Source organism: Onychostoma macrolepis, chromosome 11 (assembly GCF_012432095.1).
Source record: "Onychostoma macrolepis isolate SWU-2019 chromosome 11, ASM1243209v1, whole genome shotgun sequence".
Taxonomy (NCBI): Eukaryota; Metazoa; Chordata; class Actinopteri; order Cypriniformes; family Cyprinidae; genus Onychostoma; species Onychostoma macrolepis.
In genome coordinates this window covers 22,557,610-22,576,475 of record NC_081165.1, presented here as the reverse complement: position 1 = coordinate 22,576,475, position 18,866 = coordinate 22,557,610, and the positions used below count along the sequence as shown (strand labels likewise).

Here is an 18,866-nt window from a genome sequence, read left to right as displayed (position 1 = left end):
TTGTGGTCCAGGGTCACATATTTTCTGAGAGGAACTGACCAAGGAACATTAAGGGTTTTTCTGTAGTGAACTATCCTATTACAGTTTTTCTCAATCGAAAGTATACAAAGAGCAAGAACGAATTTGCATAATAATAATAATAATAAAATCTATAAGGTAGTGGAGTGGGCAGAGAAAGGGGTGTAATGAGAGAAAAGAAGAAGAGAGGAACAGGTAGAAAGAGGTGAGCAGAGAGGAAGATGGGAGAAAAGAGGAGAGGACAAGGAAAGGGAGAAGAGATGAGTAGAGAGGAGGGCACTAGTGTAGAGGAAAGAGCATGAGGAGAAATTGTAAGAAGACATGGACAGAGAGGAAGTGGACAACAGGGTGGAAGGAGAAATGAATTTCAAATGAAATCAGAATTACCCTAATTGACCATGTAAAAAATCATGGGGGGGGGTAGACTTTACAGTAAATGTTGTACTATGATTGTTGATGGTACACATTTTTAGTCCTATAGACAACTTCATTTATTTACACTAAATGTCCAAACATTTTTCAGAATTTAAGTTTGAGATCATTCAGGTGGATAATCAAGTTTATTTTGAATAGAACAGGAGCATTGTTGACATGGTGGTCAAGAACAACATCACCAGACACAAAGAAAGAGGCCTGTGGAGATGTTGAGACAAGAGTTTGTCAAGCATGGATTCAATCTTCAGATTTTTTTTCTCCTATGATGCAAGCGCAGCAAATAGTGTAGATAATATGCAATGAAATTCTCTTCAAGATGTAAATGAAAGGCAGTATCAATAATTCAGGATAATTCATGTATACAGCAAGCACACGTGTGTGTGTGTGTGTGTGTGTGTGTGTGTGTGTGTGTGTGTGTGTGTGTACTGGTTTTTGTGGTTTACGGGGACAAAATTTGTATAATGACATGGGTATGACAGAGGTATTACAATTTGAAGGTGGTTTATGAGGACACTGCCTATGTCCCCGTAAATCAAAAGGCTTAAAAAATACTAAATGGTGTTTGTTTTTTTTACTAAAAATGCAGACAGTCTCCTGTAAGGGGTAGGTTTAGGTGTAGGGTTGGTGTAGGGCAATAGCACATACAGTTTGTACAGTATAAAAAACATTACACCTATGGAGAGTCCCCGTAAACCACTAAAACAAACATGTGTGTGTGTGTGTGTGTGTGTGTGTGTGTGTGTGTGTGTACAGTAGTCAACATATGAGGTGGATCAAAACCTTTCATCAAAGTTGTCCTAAAACCAAAACAATACCCATTCTTGTCTTAGGACAACTATAGATAGATAGATAGATAGATAGATAGATAGATAGATAGATAGATAGATAGATAGATAGATAGATAGATAGATAGATAGATAGATAGATAGATAGATAGATATACATATCTGTAGTTATCAGAAGGGTTTTTTTTTGTTTGGTTTTTTTTTTTGCAGTTCTTGCTGCTAAAGGTGGCACAAACAGATTTTAAGTTTAAAGGGGCAATTCATTTTTCAGATGGGTGATAGGAGTTGGAGAACTATTCTTTACATTTTTGCAACTTATTTTTTTTTTAGATATACAAAGTATATTTTTATATATAAATATATATTTTTATATATAAAACAAAACTCCCTGTTGAAGAATTAAAATAAACATGTATTTTCATTAGTGTATTTGCGCATGTACAGCTGACTATGTTTAAAATCATTAGTGAACAAACCTATAGATTTGATGTTAATATTTACATTTAATAAATGCATTACTAGAAAAAAATTGCAATGCTTCATTTTGCAGTAAAGTCGAACTGTTTGGTTAAGATAATTTTGTGTTTGGATGGCTGTACTGATTGTTTTGAGAACAAGTACATTGCATTGGAGAAAAGTGTCAAATCGATTGAGAAAAACTGTAATGCTTTTCTAAGATCATGTGCTGTCAACTACAGTAGATGGAGTCAGCTAGGCTATCATTTGTTACTTGGGTGACGTGTCCTTCAGTTTAATTTAAATGTAGGACAAGTGTCAAGTTCAAAGTTGACAATGCAAAGCCCTCCCTGTTCATTAGTCACAGCAAAAGCACTTACTGTTTTTAAAATGACCCAGAAAGAGCTGAGCCGAGCGACTTCCATCTGAAATACATGCAGACTGGAGATAGAAGGAGACGTCTGCGGTCCATCTCCCTCCTGACCTGCCCGCTAGTCGTTCATCCCTGATGTCTCTCTGATTTTAGCACACCCTGAAAAATCTCCAACACACTGACGTTTCATCTAATCGTCTGTAAAGAAGTTATTGAGTTACCAATCAGCAATATGTTACTCAGGAGACCCAAAGCAATTATGTTGGAGCAGATGAGATGAAAGGAGTCGGCTACAGGAGATGAGATCTCATGTCGGCCTCTTTGGAGACCCAGAATGCACCACTATGGCAGAACTCTGTCTTTCCCTCAAATCACTGCAGGTTACCCTCTTCGGCTGATGGCAGACAGTGTTTGACAATGGACTCGCATCGGCTTTCCATTCCAGCCGATTGTTATCTGAAGACTTGTGTCTACATAATCACACAACAGAGACAGGGCAGTCCACTTAGTCCGCTTAATAAAGAATAACTGATAATTTAGCTCTTGTTGACATCACTCTCAAAACATATTTATGCTTAAATTTAAGATACTCTCCTCCCATAAATTTTGCATCTGAAGGGGAAACTCCTGGCGCTGCCGCAAAAGTAACTGTGTTCATGCCTTTTCAGCGCTAATTCTTCACTGTGCATCTTTAGTAAATCCTGACGGTACTATTTTAACGCAAAAAGACTGCGCAAGCTGTTAGTAAATCTGGCCTTAAATGTGTTTTAAATAAACAATAGCCAGGGGTATGCACATACATACTTTTTAGTTTAATTTTATCAATTTAAAGTTAAAACTATGTAATCCATAATGCAATTCAAACACATAAATCTCACATTTAGGCTATTTTTTCTCTCTCCCGTATTTCTTTTTCAGGCCCAATTCTGATGTACAGTATTAGCCACCTCAGCAACAGGCCATTTGATTTAGCTTTATGTGTCCTGGTTACATGAGCTCCTGCCTCTTTGTAGCTTTATTTGATTTACTGCATCTAATCCAAACATATTTATTCTTTCCTCATACAGCATGCTTGTTTGATGTAAATGCATTTGGTGTCACCCAATTCAACCAACTGAACTCTCATGCCATAATTTTTGTCCAGACACAATTAAGGCCCGTGTTGCAGCACCATGCAGCTGCTGTGAATGTGTTTTTTTTTTTTTTTTGCCATATGCTACATCCACTTTCTTCTGAAGCATGACAGATTCAGCCCTCCTTCTTTATGGTTCAATTTGGCATCATGTGGTCTTTCTTTAGAGGTATTAGACAGCTACTGAACATTGCATCCTTTAGATGTTTCCTTTTCTAAATAGGTGCTGATATAACTGTCAGATCAAGAATGGATGCAGTTTAGTATCTTAAAGCTCAAGTGTGTTATTTTTGATGTAAAAATACTTTCTGTTATCCCAGATTAATATGTAGAGACACTATAATTTGTAGTCTGATTCCAGTGGGATGGTAAATGCCAGTACCTCTTTTTTTTTTTTTTTTTATCTTGTTTGACAACAGAACTGCATATTAAGATTTGTTTTCAGATAAAAAGTCATGAATTTATTTATTTATTTATTTATTTATTTATTTTTATTTATTTATGTAGTTTATTTAAACGACAGTGGCAAACTGCTTTGTCTTATGTGAGCTAAAGTTAGTGGGCAAATGTATTTAAGAATTTTTTCAGTAACAAATATCTAAACATTCTTAAAATAAATCTTCGTGATTCAAGCAAAACTGTACGAGATTCAATAGTTTCAGGGAATCTTTAATTATGTTTATTACTTTTCAAATGTTGTCTTTTTGTGACTTAATTTAGTAAATCTTGTGTGAAAGGTTAGGTATGTTTACTCAAAGAAAAATATTTCATATTTCTTAACCATCTTACCCAGCCTAAGAAAGTCACATTGGCTCAACCAGTGGCATAAGTTTGGGGGCGTGACTATCTTGTTTGACTGACCAATGACAGATGAGAGTGTTCAGGAGATTTGCTTATACACAGTCTTTTTTATTTACTTATTTATTTTTTATTCCAATCTTGTTTGGTTGTTATTAGTAAATAACTGAATTCATCCTGCAAAAAATCTACATTGCTGTTTTTGGAGCGCATAAATGATTAGCTATTCTAATTTCAACAAGCATATTCACTTTTGGCATTGTTTGGCATTCACTGCCATTGTAAATCAGTTGTACAGATTTTGTGTTCTAATCTGATTGTGAAACAATAGATGACTTGGCCTCCACTTAGTAGATCCATTTCAGCATAATTTACTTTAATATCTGTAACATCTTCTAGATTTCCCAATGAAATGTAACTCCCATACACTCATTGATTGGGAAATATGCAATGTTTAATGTGCTTTTATCAGCACTTTGCATCAGTGCTCTCAACCCAACTTGTCAACTGCAGAGTGATTTTCATTTTTTTTAAGTTTGCCAACTCATAATTTTAATATCTAATTATCGAACTGAGCATAATTTTATTTTGCATCCTCTGTTGAGAGAGCAGAGGAGGAGAGCTTCACTGGTTTGCATTGAGATCTTCTGAAGCGTAGCTTGTACAGATTAGAAGATAAATCTCCGGTGGACGCTGCAGAGTGAGGAAAACAGTTTTATGAAGTTGTCTGCTGCCTTTTGAAGCAGATGCTTTTCCTTTGATTTTTGTCAACGTTTTTCAAGTCTTTGTTTCAGAATGATCTTTTATCTTTCCCCTTTTTATCTACAATCACTATATTAACCTAGTTTTACTTGACTTATAAATGTAGTTTTGTGGAGCACTGATTCATAACCAAGAGTCCATCGGTCTCCAGGCGATACTTTAGCAGACTTCAGGGAAAGAAGGGCTGTCAAAGATTAAAACTAGTGATGAAACGGTTCACTATTACTACGAAATTAAAATTAAAATTAATAATTGTGATTAATTGTTATTATTATAAATATATACAATATTATAATATTAAATTTAATGCTATCAAACGATTAAGTTTTTGTTTACATAATATATGTGTGTGTGTACTGTGTATATTGTTATTATGTATATATAAATACACATACATACAGTATATATTTTGAAAATATTTACATGTATATACATTTATATATTTATATTCTTACATTTTATTAATATATAAAATATTAAATATGTTTATATATTAAATATTTATTTAATATATAAACATAACATATTTTTCTTAAATATATACATGTGTTTGTATTTATATATGCATAATAAATATACACAATACACAAACATATATTATGTAAACAAAAACTGTTATTTTGGATGTGATTAATCGTGATTAATCGTTTGACAGCACTAATAAATATAAAATATTTATAATAATATAATATAATATAATACCTTTCAAAACTTTGGGGTAAGTATGATTTTTTTTTAAAGAAAGTAATACTATTCAGATGCATTAAATTGATCAAAAGTTCAGTTTCCACAAAAGTATTAAGCAGCACAACGGTTTACAACATTGATAATAATCATAAATGTTTCTTGAGCACCAAATCAGCATATCAGAATGATTTTTGAAGGATCATGTGACACTGAAGACTGGAGTAATGCTTTGCCATCACAGGAATATGTTACATTTTATACTAAGATTGGAAACAATTGTTCTAAATTGTCGTAATATTGCAAAACATTACTGTTTTAGTGTATTTTTGATCAATGCAGCCTTGGTGAGCATAAAAGACATTAAATCATTTGAAAAGTAGTATGAAACGGTGTAATTATTAGGCATTTAACCTAGTCTCCAGGACTGAGTAGTATTTAAACTGATAAACCTGTCTTTTAAATCATCTATATTCATTGCTGTGCCCAGCATTCATGCCATTATTTTGTTTGGAATAGAGTTTTGCAAGTAAATGCAATTAGTATCTTTTCATTCTCATTTTTGTACTTTTTTGTAGACTAGGTTGTATACGACAACACATACAGTACAGAATCATTGACTTTCACCTCTAGTCATGGATGCCACAGTCCCAGTTTAAACCTCAAAGCGGATATCTGCTCTTGGGACAGTTGTTTCAGTCAGCCGCTGATGTCATTCTCTGCGATAAGGCCCACCGAAGGTATACATCACCACCGCAGCGCCGCTCCTGTCAGGCAATGCGTTACATATCGCCATTCTGACATTCAACAAGTCACTCTTTTGTCATCTCTGAGGAACTGCGCTGCTAATGTCTCCTGCTTCTGATTTAGTTTGCTTTGGGTGGCTGCTGTCCTATCGTAATTGAGTCATCAGTGACTGAGCGGTCGGAGTGGAGCTGGCCTGCGGGCACAGCATTAATGAACCCTGCAGCCAGTGCATCCTGGGCCGTGATGACTGTGACTGATGAGTGATTGCTGGTGGATCCCGCCATGCTAGATTTGTCACCAAAATGAGACCCCCGCCCCATCCTGACTCCTGTACGACAGAGCATCAAGAACGTCACGCAGCCTGTTTGTCAAATGATTGAGTCTTCAAAACAAGCTCAAAACCATCAAGCTGTGACGCATCACGTCTGAGGAGCGCCATAAATCGGACGACGTTTGAAAAGCGACAACGCAATTGATATGAATGCATTGCCACGTAAACGCCAGCATAGTCCTGATGGAAGTACGAGGGGGATGAATGGTGCCGCTGTCATTATTAACGCTCGTTAGAGTAAGCCGCGGCTTGTAATCATTTCTGGTCGTGTGGAGCGTAAGGACTTTCTAAATCATCCTAAACTCATGGAGTGTCATTAACCCTGAGTGGCTGTGTTAGCAATCTAGACTCCATGTTTGACAGACTACTTCACTATCAGGTAACTCACTCACTCTGTCTTTCTCAGAGGGCCAGTTGAGATACTGAGTTTCTCAGATATTGCTTATCACAAACCTGCTTGTTACAGTTTCTCAAAGAGCGCAAGATTGATTTACTTTGGAAAGCTGATACATGTTCTCATTTTAACTTCTATTTTTTAATAAAAAAATATATGTATATATATATATTTGTGCATCCCACCACTTATTTATTTATTTATTTATTTAAATTTTTTGCTGACTACCCTGCTGAAGAAACAACCTATACCTGGTTTAGAAGGTGCTGACCAGTTCCTTTTTTTAAGTTTACAGTTAAATTAAATTTAAACCTTTAAATATTCTATTTTGGATTTTAATGCTAGTTTTTGCTTGTCATCAATCGTGATGAAACTGGTTAGGCTGTCGTACCTAAAAAATTAAAGTTTTTCCATCAACAGGCCTGTATGATTTACATGTTTCTCTCATTTTAAAAAGTTTATGTGACTTTTTTTTAACCCACCACACACAAATATATGTCAGCTGAGGTTTACCTGCAGCAGTAAGAATCTAAACCAACCAGATATATCAGAAAACATAACTATTTTACAAGGTGGCTATTTTGAATGAGTTCATTCAATGCAGTTCATACAGATATGTACATTTTATAGAAAAATTGAAAGCATGAAGGTCCCCACACCAAACCTAACCATCACTGGTGCATACTCAGATCTTACAAAAATGTATGAATGCAATCATACAAATTCGTATCACCCTAGTGAAAAATAAAAAAATATAAAAATGTATTTGAAATACATTTACTTTATTTAATGTATACAACAAATACATTTAGATTTGCATTTTAATTTACGTACTTAATAAAAATACCCTGCAGTTGTACTTTTAGTATACTAATCTGGTATACTTGAAGCCTGCTAAATTGGAACAACTAATGTTGTGCTTAATGCACTTTAATTGTGCAGAAGTAGTGCTGAAGTCCAACTAAAAATATACTGAAGTTAGAATTATTCAAAGATCATACAGTCCTCCTCAATAGTGACATTAATATACATTTTAGGCTTAATATTAAGAAATGTGTGTTGTGCACAAGTAGTACACCGAATGAACTTTAACTAAAATGTTAATATCAGTACGTGATATGTCAGCAAATATGTTAATAGATTTGAACATCTATATTTAGCATGAAATAAATGTATTTTAAATATATTACTTTTTATTAGGAGAATTAGCCACTAAATCGCCAAAACATTACATTAGATCAAACTGCCATGAGAGTGTTGTCTAAACCAGCTTGTGCCGGTAGCAAGATTTAAGCGGCTCTAAACTGGTATAAGAACAGCTCATGTTTTATGTGTGTATTAAAGGTGAAATGTGCAACTTTTGTGCCACTTGCATCACCAAGTCACAAAAGTAATGACTAGCTAGCTCTTCTCCAGACTCTTGGCCTGCAGTTTACATTTGTCTTTGTTTTTTCTTAGTTGGTGGTCTATACATATCAAGCTGAGAAAATGCTTTCTATTGCTGTACTATTTTGCATCCTAATGAAAGATACCTTTTGTCTTTTTATGCAAGGAGATGTTTTATTTTGATGCTTTCTATAAGCTAAATCAATCTACCACCTCTCCTTACAAAGACAATTATCTTAACAGAAACAGGAAGGCTTAACATAATTAAAGATGTATGATGTTTAATACTACATTTTAACATTTTGAACTCTAGTAACCTGTTTTTACTCATCACAGGTCTTGACTGAAACACACAAGGTGTAGTTTATTTCAGACGGTGCGGTCATATCGATTCATGGCCTGACCCCATCCTTGAACTCTGCACAGAGGCAGATAGTCCTGTAAAGCCAGCACGATTGAAAGCGTAGCAGCCACCATGACTTTATACTGTGTGCCATCATTCTTCTCAGTCATAGCAAGGTCTCCTCTGAACCGACTCCAAAAGCCTCTCTGTACATTCAGCCGGCAGAGTCGATCTTATGTTTATTCTCTTGAGACCCCAGAATAGCGGGACAGAGAGGGAAATAAAGAGCAGGTGTGGAGTTGAAGGAAACTGAAATGGAGAATGAGACAGAAAGAGAACCAGATGATAGAAAGTGAATGCCAGTATGAGATACATAAAGTGAGAAATGGATTTGGAGGAAAAAAGACTAGAATAAAGGAAAAAGAGAATAAATTCAGCCTCAGAAAAAGGAAAATGTAAAGCAAAATAAAGGAATGTATGCTCTTTTCAAAATCCTATGAGCTGCCAATGTAGACAGCATTTTAAGGCATCCTGGGTGTCAAGCGTGTTCCATTATATTGCCTCTTAAGATATATTTTGGCCAAATTCATAATTAAACACTGCAAAAAAAAAAATAATGCTTTTCTTACTTAGTCTTTTTTTTTTATCTTGTTTCCAGCCAAAATATCAAAAAAAATAATAATAATAATAAAAATTCTTAAATCAAGAAGGATTTTCTAGACAAAAAACATTTTATGTCAAAATTGAGTGAATTTTTGCTTAGAACAAGCAAAATAATCTACCAATGGGGTAAGCAAAATAATCAAACAGAAAACAAGATTATTTGTTATAGAAAAGCATACACTGTCTTTCAAAACTTAGGGTCAGTAATAGTCAGTAATATTTGGATTTTTTAGAAGCCTCTTATGCTCACCAAGCTGCATTCATGCTGCATTTACTTGATTAATACTAAATAAAAACAGTAAACGTGTCAAATATTTTGTAATATATAAATAACAGAAAAAAAAAGTTGTTTAAAGGGATAGTTCATCCAAAAATAAAAATTTGATGTTTATCTGCTTACCCCCAGGGCATCCAAGATGTAGGTGACTTTGTTTTTTCAGTAGAACACAAACGAAGATTTTTAACTCAAACCGTTGCAGTCTGTCAGTCATGTAATGGCAGTCAATTTCAGCTTTAATTTGGTTTTGTCTGTGTATGTTTTTTTGACTCTCAAAGCCGTGGGTCCCATTGACTGCCATGACTGAGACTGCAACGGATTGAGTTAAAAATCTTTGTTTGTGTTCTATTGCCGCTTTATAAAGCTGCTGCCTACTAGGCAGTAGACATTGAGGCAGCTCACTAGGTTTCGTAACAGAGTAGTCAAAGAGAATGAGAGTGCATGTGTGTACGAGAACGAGAGAGAGAGGACCCTTGTGGGCCAATCTCATCTGTCACAGCCAAGCTTCATCATTAATATGCAACAGCAGCCTGCTGATGCTTGGCATTGACCCATTTTCTCGCTGAAATATCACCGCAAGGTTCACGGTGTGAGAGAGACGCAGACCTGCACATAATCGGCTTTGCGTGGAACACCCAGGTACAGGGGGGTCTGCTTGAAAACACAAGCACTCATATCCAGAGATAATAACTTCCTCTTTGTCCAGCACACTTTTGATTAGGAGAGCTACAGGAGTTCAGAAATACTTGTCCGTCCTCTAAAACTGATAACGACAAAATCCGAAGTCATTACACATTTAAACCGGGTCCCCCTGCAACAAACGTGGCCAGCATAGGAAATGTGCCAATAGCAGGACGTCACATGATGGAACAGAACTGCTATAGTATTCATGAGATTCACAGGTAGTAAGAAGTGAGGGTGCAGTGGGATTTGGTGCATGTGTAAAGTGTCAAAATATTCACATATTAATATAATCCTTAAGTGGAATAAAGACAGACAGATTTGGCTTGCGGCCTATGATGGAGAGCTCAAGAATGCTTAAAAATGTATTTAAGGTGGGGTGGAGGGATGCTGTAGAAATTTTCACAAGAGCGATCCATTAATTTATGCGTACACCTGCGTCATGATTGGCAGGGTTAGATGAACACGCTCCTCCCAGACCTTTGGTTAGATCATGGAAACATATTGGATGCACAGGCTGTTTCAGCACAGAGTTTTTTTCTGAAGAGTGTGTTGAAGTACTTTAGCATTAATTATCAAAGCTTTGAGGGAAAGATGTTCTATCTGCTGTAGAGACGTCTTTCTGTATGATGTCTGGATTTGGTTTTCTCCCACTAGCATGAAATATGTATACGTGGCATGAAAACATGCAAAATGTATATATCTCCATTAAAACTTTTTTTTTTTTTTTTCTAATTTGATTATCTTTTAATGTTGTATTATTACAGTGTTTTTTGTTGTTGTTGTTTTTAATATAATTTAAAATGTAATTTATATTTATTATGGCAAAGCTGAATTTTCAGCATCATTACTCCAGTCTTCAGTGTCACATGATCTTTCAGAAATCATTCTAATATCATCTCTATAATCATTCTCATTCTAATATGCTAATTTGCTGCTCAATAAACATTTTGTATTATTAACAATGTGGATATAAAAGTATAATTTTCTTTCCAAAAATTCTTACTGACCCCAAACAACAGAGGATTTTTATTTTAATTTTTTTTAGTTGGGTAATTTATTAATTTGATGTACTTTGTAGATGTTTTTTGTAGCATATTGACATGAACAGCAATGTATGTTTTCCATAATTCATCGCGTAGCATGTAATGTGTTATGCACATATTATGCACGTGCCATTTAATATTTTATGTTGTTATTTATTTAATAATTATACATTTTATATGTGTTTTATGTATTTATACCTGTAGTGATACCTTTATATCATATATTTATGTTATATAATATATTTATTGTGTTATGTATCATTTGAAAATCTACCTTTGTTTTTTGTTTTCTCTCTTTCTCTCTCTCTCTCGCAGGTGTTGGGCAGTTTTAGAGATTGTTCCCCAGATGGCCGTGGAGTCACTGCTGGAGGAGAAACTCTTAAATAGCAGCGCAGGACAAACAGAGACGACTCATACAGCACGCACATTTATCTACTCCAACATCTCCCTAGAGGAGTGAGTGCATACAGTACATGCACACGAACATATACATTTATATGCATTGAGGTTCTTGTACAACAATTGTAAAGATGTCTCGGGAGACAAGATACTCGAAGGTTGCTGTCATGATTACCTTAGTGTACCAGGTGTTGTTTTTCATGGGCCGAGGTCTTTTTTAACAAATGCCAGTTCTAGTTTCTGTGTGAGAAAACAACTCGAGGTTAGCTGTGCCACTTTAGTTTTGCTCTGTGGACTTTTATACATCTGCGTTTAAAAGCACATCTTCTTTCTATAATGCATGATGGCATGCCAGCCACGAAGAATTACAGCTCAATAAAACAAGTCGCACAATGAATGGCAACGCAAGTCAGACTGAATCCGAACATCGCTCGCGCTCTTTTAATCGTTGTCTCCTTGGCTCTGTCAGTGACGGGGGAAATGGAGAACATCTTAGGCAGGAGTCTTTTTTTAGGAAATTCATACATTACAGTGCTTGTTTATGTATGAGGCTTGTATTAATATTTAAATGAGCTCCGTTCGGATCGGTGTCATGTGTAATACAAGCAGATAGATTTCTGGCCCTAATGATTCAGAGTTGTTTGTGTGACGGTGGATGGAGTAGCATGATTAGACACGTCAGTCAGCGCTTTCTTCGCTCCCAGATGCTGCCTCATGCAGCCATTTTCACCCCGGCACACACCTCAAGTGATGCGCCGAGCGTCGTATGATTGACTAAGCAGCACTTAAGCAGGTGAGGACCCTGTAAATAAGCTTTTCCCTCAGAAACGGTCTCGTTTTAGACCCCTCCCTCCATCTCGAGCTCTCTGCGTATGGATTCTGCCACCTGGAGATCGCAGAGTTCTGCTTTTCGCCTCCCCTCCCATTCGCTGCTTATATCCAGCCAGCTACAAACTAGCACGGAAAGATGGAGCTAGGGAAATGGATTTCTGGAATAAAATGAAAGTGTGTTTTGGGTGTGCGTGTGATGTAACTCTGACAGGGAATTCAGTGAGCCGCATAACTCCATTCACTCATCTGTGGAGGTTTTTTTTTTTTTGTTTAGTAAAGCTTTACTAGGCTGCAATTTTACTCCAAGGCCCTCCTACTCTGTAATTTACTTTGAAAGCCATTGTTGGCTCTCTTAAAAGAATAATTGGTGAAGACTAACGCTAGTCGAACTATTCAAACAGTATCCAGGTGCCATATCATGTGTAATTTAAAAAACACAACATCAAGGGGAAAATTGAAGGCTTGGTCTTAAACACAAATCCACTTGATTTATTTCACACAAAATATTTCCTTTATGTTCGCAGTGAAACAGATTTTCGTGTCAGTATTTTGACAGTTATTTAATTTAGCTGTCTGCACACCCCTGCTTTTTGAATATGTGAATGTTTTCTTAATGACGACAGGTGTCCATGGTAGTTATGAGAGGGAATGATGGGACTCTGAGTGAGAGGTCCGCAGAACAACAGTGGCCCCTGGAGGTTAAAAGATGCACTGCATGAGCCTGGCCTGCTTAAACTCCATTATCAGGTGCAAAAGTACCTTGAAAATAAAATCTGCCGAAGTTCACTGCAAATGTGTTCGAGGTCGTAAAGCACTGCTTGCATGTGAGTACGTTGTTACACACCTAGCATAGCGAATGCATGTCATCTAACTAGCAATTACACATAAATCAATATGTAGCTGTTTGTTTACGGGTTTCAAGTGCATGTTTACGAGTTTATCCCAGGATAAGTACCTCGTTCATCGTCTGTCTTTCTTTCTTTACTGTGGCCGTCTTCCTCTCTCTCGCTCACTCGCTGTCATTCTCACTCTCAGCATCAGACCTACAACTCACTAATGAGTAAAAGCCTCCCCTCAGGGCCGCCATGTGAAGTGAGACTCTCTAGAGGCTCTCCGAAAGCTGTAGTGGTAGATTTCATCTCATAATTTGCTTCACATTCAGTTTAGGCTTTCATTTGCCCATTCGATTCAATTAGCCGTTTCATATGGTCCCCTAACAGCACTTTGACTCTGTCGCCGTATTCAAACGTGCACACAGTTCTCTAGGTTTTTGCCTGCACCACCAAGACCTGGGGACAATGCGGTCCACACCTGGGTGTGCGTTCGGTCTCTTGGCAGAACTGTTGAAGTTTTTGAAAAATGGAGGTCAGACACGAAATGTTTCGCACAATCCTCTGGCTGCAGAGAGGAGGACTCCAGGGGAGTGGGAGGAAAGAAATAATTAAAGCCAAGAGAAATTCATTTGCGCCACAGTTACAGAGAATGTAATTTCCACTGCATTATGTGTCTCTTTTACAAAAGCCGGGGTTAAATATTTTAAAGGCCCGACTGCCTCTCATCTGGCGGCCTCTATTATTGAAAGCGAAATATACTTTAGCAGGCAGAGGCATTACCCCACAGCTAAAGGGTCAGCCTGCTTCAGACGTTGCTTTGCGTTTGATAACCTCCGGATTCATTGATTATATACAGCTGATGGATTCTAAGCACTGACTCAGAGCTTTGCTTTTTCAATTCAATTAAAGCACTATAGTGGAGCTACTCGATATTTCTTCCACGCAGGCAATTATATTGTCAGCCGTGCGATTGATTTGTCTACAGTCGTTAAGACTTTTTTACAACTGGAGCAGAGGTATTTTCAATAATTATTTATTATTTTTTTGGACTCAATTTGATAATGCCATTGTTCATATTGATCTGCTGTCCTTACCCTGGTTGTTATATGCTTGTGTGCCAGTTAATTTTGTCGAAGAACATGGGTCGTATTGGGTAATTAAAAGGTATTCATAAAATCCGCTAATAAAGGTTATTTATATATGAGGTTTAGCTGGATAGCACGACTCATATCTTTCTCCATTTGTACCCATTCAAAATAGAAACAAAATAGTGCAAAATACATAATGGTAATGCTTCAGTGTTTCATATATTTAATTTTCTCAGTGGCAGATTGATTGATTGATTGATTGATTGATAGATTTTTCAGTTGCTCTTAAAATGGTGACACTTTATTTTAAGGTCCAATTCTCACTATTGACAAACCATTTTTTGCCTCAATATACTGCTTATTAATAGTTAGTAAGGTAGTTGTTCAATTTCTGTTTTGGGTGGGATTAGGGATGTAGATTATGGTCATGCAGAATAGAACTAATGAACAGTCAATATGTTAATAATAGTCATGCTAATAAGCAACTAGTTAATGGTGAGAATTGATCCCTATACCCTTAAAATCATGAAATAGGAGTTTGTTTGCTTTTGTCTGCTTATGTCAAACTTGTTTTTTATCATTTATATATATATATATATATATATATATATATACTGTATATGTGTGTGTGTAATTCCTATTTGTCTTTTAAACTGTTTTAGTTTATTATTTTTGTTAGTTTTCACAATTATTTACAATTGCAATTGTTAGTTAGTTTTTTTGTTGTTGTTTTTTTAAAGAAGGGGGGTTGTAAAGGTTTAAGTTTTATTATGTATCATTAAAAATTAAAACTAAAATTTATAGTAATTTTTATTTTATTTTAATTCATTTTGGAGTCCTCCTTAGTTGTACGGAAGGACAGATCAGTGAGTGTTAGTTGACTCATATCACAACTTTTGTTGAAGTTAAAACATGACTGAGATGAAGTGAAAGCAGTAAATCAGTGCAGTTTCTCATTGCTGGCCTGAAGCAAAGCACTTGCCAAATGATTTTCTGGCCAACGAGGAATGAAACAACGCATTTAAGGTTAGTTCTGCCGTTTTTACCATGTATGTGGTCAAATCTACTCCGTTGATTTGCTTTCAGATGTAACCTCCTGGATGATTTGAAATTGGCCAGACATCAAGTACTACTGCAGGCTTCCTCTCTCCAAAAGCAGATTAGTAGCTCTGAAATACAGCCCTCTAGCTACAAAGCCACAAAGAAAAAAGACAAAAAATTATTTGAATTTCAAAGACACAGGGACTGAGCCAAAAGCAAGGACTTTATAAGACACAACAGTGAATGAAAATGGAATGGAGAATCAGTCCACACATTCCCAGAGGGGTGACTGTTTGAAAGATCGGAGGTACATTTTACCCTGTGGACCAAACCTAGAAAAGTTTTTTTACGGAGGCTTGTAACGGATTCACTCCGTGCTCCACATGCAGCAACCTTTTGGCCTTGCCTTTAGGTTTTTGACCGCTTAACTAGAATGTTCTTCAGTGTGACTGGAGTAATAAAAGAACTGGATTTTAGTGTCATGGAGTCAAAGTAGAAATACAATTATAGTCACTTATACAACACTTATAATTAAACCAGATTATTTCTTTCTTTATGTATGTTAATTTGAATTTTTTTTTACATTTTTTGCAGGTCTGAAAAGGCAGGGGAGATAGCGACGATACCTCTAACCAAGGTAAATGCCATTGTTTTACTCAGTGTCCAGTGCTTCTCAAATCCAAATTTGTAGACCTTGTAATCCAGAGAGAGCTTTTGAATGTCTGTAGTGCTTTGAATATGTGACAGGCCAAAAATAAGTGAATATTAAGATGCTTCTCCTATGTTTAAGCCTTGAAGTGTAAGGGGTTTCTGATATAATGTACTCTGAAGTGCTTTTGCAACTCAGAGAGGCTAATATGTGGCTTGAGATGCTCTAATCAGACTTTGCATCTGAATCACAGATCATTATTGCCGTCTGCAGTTGACATCTTGATTTGTTGAAGCTGTTTTTTTTTTTTTTTATCGCTTTAAAACAGAGTAGCTCCAAGGCATTTTGATGTTGAACATCTATATGTAAGGAATGAAAACAAACCCACAGCAGTTTAATATAATATTAACTGGATAGTCCAACTTCACATAAATATTAAAGTGCTGTTATTATTCAAATGAACCTCATAAAACCTGTCAAGAAATGTCACATTTCACCCCAGAAACCAAAAGAAAAGTCATATTTTGCATAAAGAAATGTAATCTACTTTTAGGATGCATTAGGAATTTCTTTGGTTTGTGATATTATCAAATACACATATTTTACTGTGATGCATCTGACATTAATTTTCTTTAATTAGTTTTTGCAATATATGTATATTTTAATCTCTCAATATTACAATACTGACAATTAGATGGTAAAATAAACTTAATTGTCCTGAAAATAATATCAGAATGCAGTGACTGTTAAGCAGATTTCTATTTTCTTATTTAAACATTTTTTAGGTAATTTTTTTATTATTATTTTTACTTTTAAGGTAAAATGTGTCCTGCACACCTCTTCTTCCTACAATGTTTCTATTTAATCACAGCACTTTTTCAAATCAACCTATTATTCGAAATCCAAATGTTTTTATTTTGTCTGTGGAACACAAAGCACAAATTTGTTAGAATTTTTTATTTTGCCAAAAGAACATATGTTTGGATGTTTGGTTACTTTGAACTATCTTTCAACAAGCTGTGTAATGATTTAAAAATCTCTTCCTTTGTAATGACATTGAAGAAAATGGTGAAAAAACTGAATGTGGGTTCTAGGTAACATAAGGATCAGTAAATAATGGCATAATTTTAATCTTGGGGTGCACTATTTCTTTAAATACTACAACTGACTTAAAGACACAACGTTTCCCATTTGGGAGAAATCCTGTTCGTATGAACAGTGTTTGGCAATTCTGTGGCAACTTGAGTGTGAAAATCCTATGGCCGGTACATTGGAAATGAGCTTAGAGGCAGGAGAGGAATCACAATAATGAATAATGCATGACTAAATATTTTCAAGCGCACTCTTGTATCTTGGCGCTCCTCTTGGTTTGCTTGAGTCTTACCAACCTTGTAATGAGGCTAAATATTTCCATTCCAATCTGTTTGCATACAAAGATCCCAGCCTCAGCTCAAGACGTTCTCAGAAGCTTCCCGTGTGGTGTTGTGAGTAATGTGCATGTACGTCATAACACTGAGTTCAGTTGTGATGTTTTTCACAGGTACGTGAGCTGGATGTTTGTTTGCAGAGTTACTGCATTTCTACCACTTGCAGCGCCGTACCATTGCTGGCTGCTGTCCAATCAATCTTTCCTATTTGGAGTATGATGACTGTAATGATTACCTCATTCGTATCATTCATTCTCAAAACAGTAGGTTAAAAATGAAATAAACAAAGTGGGTTCAGAAATGTGTTTGTCATCAGCTCCTGCCGTAGACGGAGCTGTCTGAAGAGGGGAGGGGGCTCAACAGGGGGTTCATCACCCTAGTTAGTAAACATTGCTCTTTTTATGCTGTCACGTTGGGGTTGGCAGAACACACGCTCGTTTGAGGACGTTTTCAAGCTCTGACGTCCCCGCTTTCCCTGTGACATTTGCATTGCACAGAGTGCAACCTTCATGCTTCGCCTCACAGAGATGTGCTGTATTACAAGAAGGCTTTGTGAGGAAAGACTTCAGCTCTGCTTGTTATGAAAATGTACACGATCTAGTGGCTGGCTGTTCATGTGCTGGATATCACCTCCAAAGCACCTTCTGTTTATATTAGCATAAATACCTTTCAAGTAGTTTTGCCTCCTTTTTGTAATATGCAAGCATCTATTTAAAAAATTGACAGTGAGATGCATCGCATTTATTTAATTTAGCAATGGTTAACTGCAGTGAAATGTTGCTTTAAAGGTTAAGTATGCCGTTTCTGCGCTACTCGTGCATCAAAGTAACTGTTACTGTTTTATATGAGGCTTTACAGTTAAGAGCTAACATTTGTGGCAAGAACTTGGGTTTAGCTTAGCTTTTGAGAAGAAACTCTGCAAATTTGGTGTCAAATTCCTCCATCTTGTAAGAACACTGCCAATGTTTACCCTTACTTTTCCTATTTGCCTGTCTCTGCATATTTTATAAGTCTTAACTTTGGCTTGCACTTTTGTAACTGAATCGGAGTGTAAATCTAACAAATTTCACTATTTAAAAAAGTGAAGAAAAAAATGTATTTGTAGTGTTGTTATAGAAATTTAATTTTAAGGAAAAAAAACGTGTCTTACAGTAATTTCACCCTTGCGAATACTGAGACTAGTCAGGTGTTCATAAATATTGCTGACGCCAAATTGCATGGCATTTCAATATCTGCAGTCTCAGATGACACTTAATTTATATTAAATCTGCTGAAGTAATCGTTACC

General features: G+C 36.1%; 1 protein-coding gene across 3 annotated transcripts in view; it reads left to right on the top strand.

Annotated features, from left to right (window-relative positions):
• The window catches only part of si:ch211-51h4.2 (uncharacterized), a 133,441-nt gene that overhangs the window by 77,973 nt on the left and 36,602 nt on the right, over positions 1 to 18,866 (top strand). For all 3 annotated transcript variants that reach the window (XM_058791755.1, XM_058791756.1, XM_058791753.1), the window contains exons 12-13: positions 11,627 to 11,767; positions 16,098 to 16,140. In XM_058791755.1, coding sequence (XP_058647738.1) covers positions 11,627 to 11,767; positions 16,098 to 16,140 — 184 coding nt within the window. The remainder of the gene's footprint in view (positions 1 to 11,626; positions 11,768 to 16,097; positions 16,141 to 18,866) is intronic.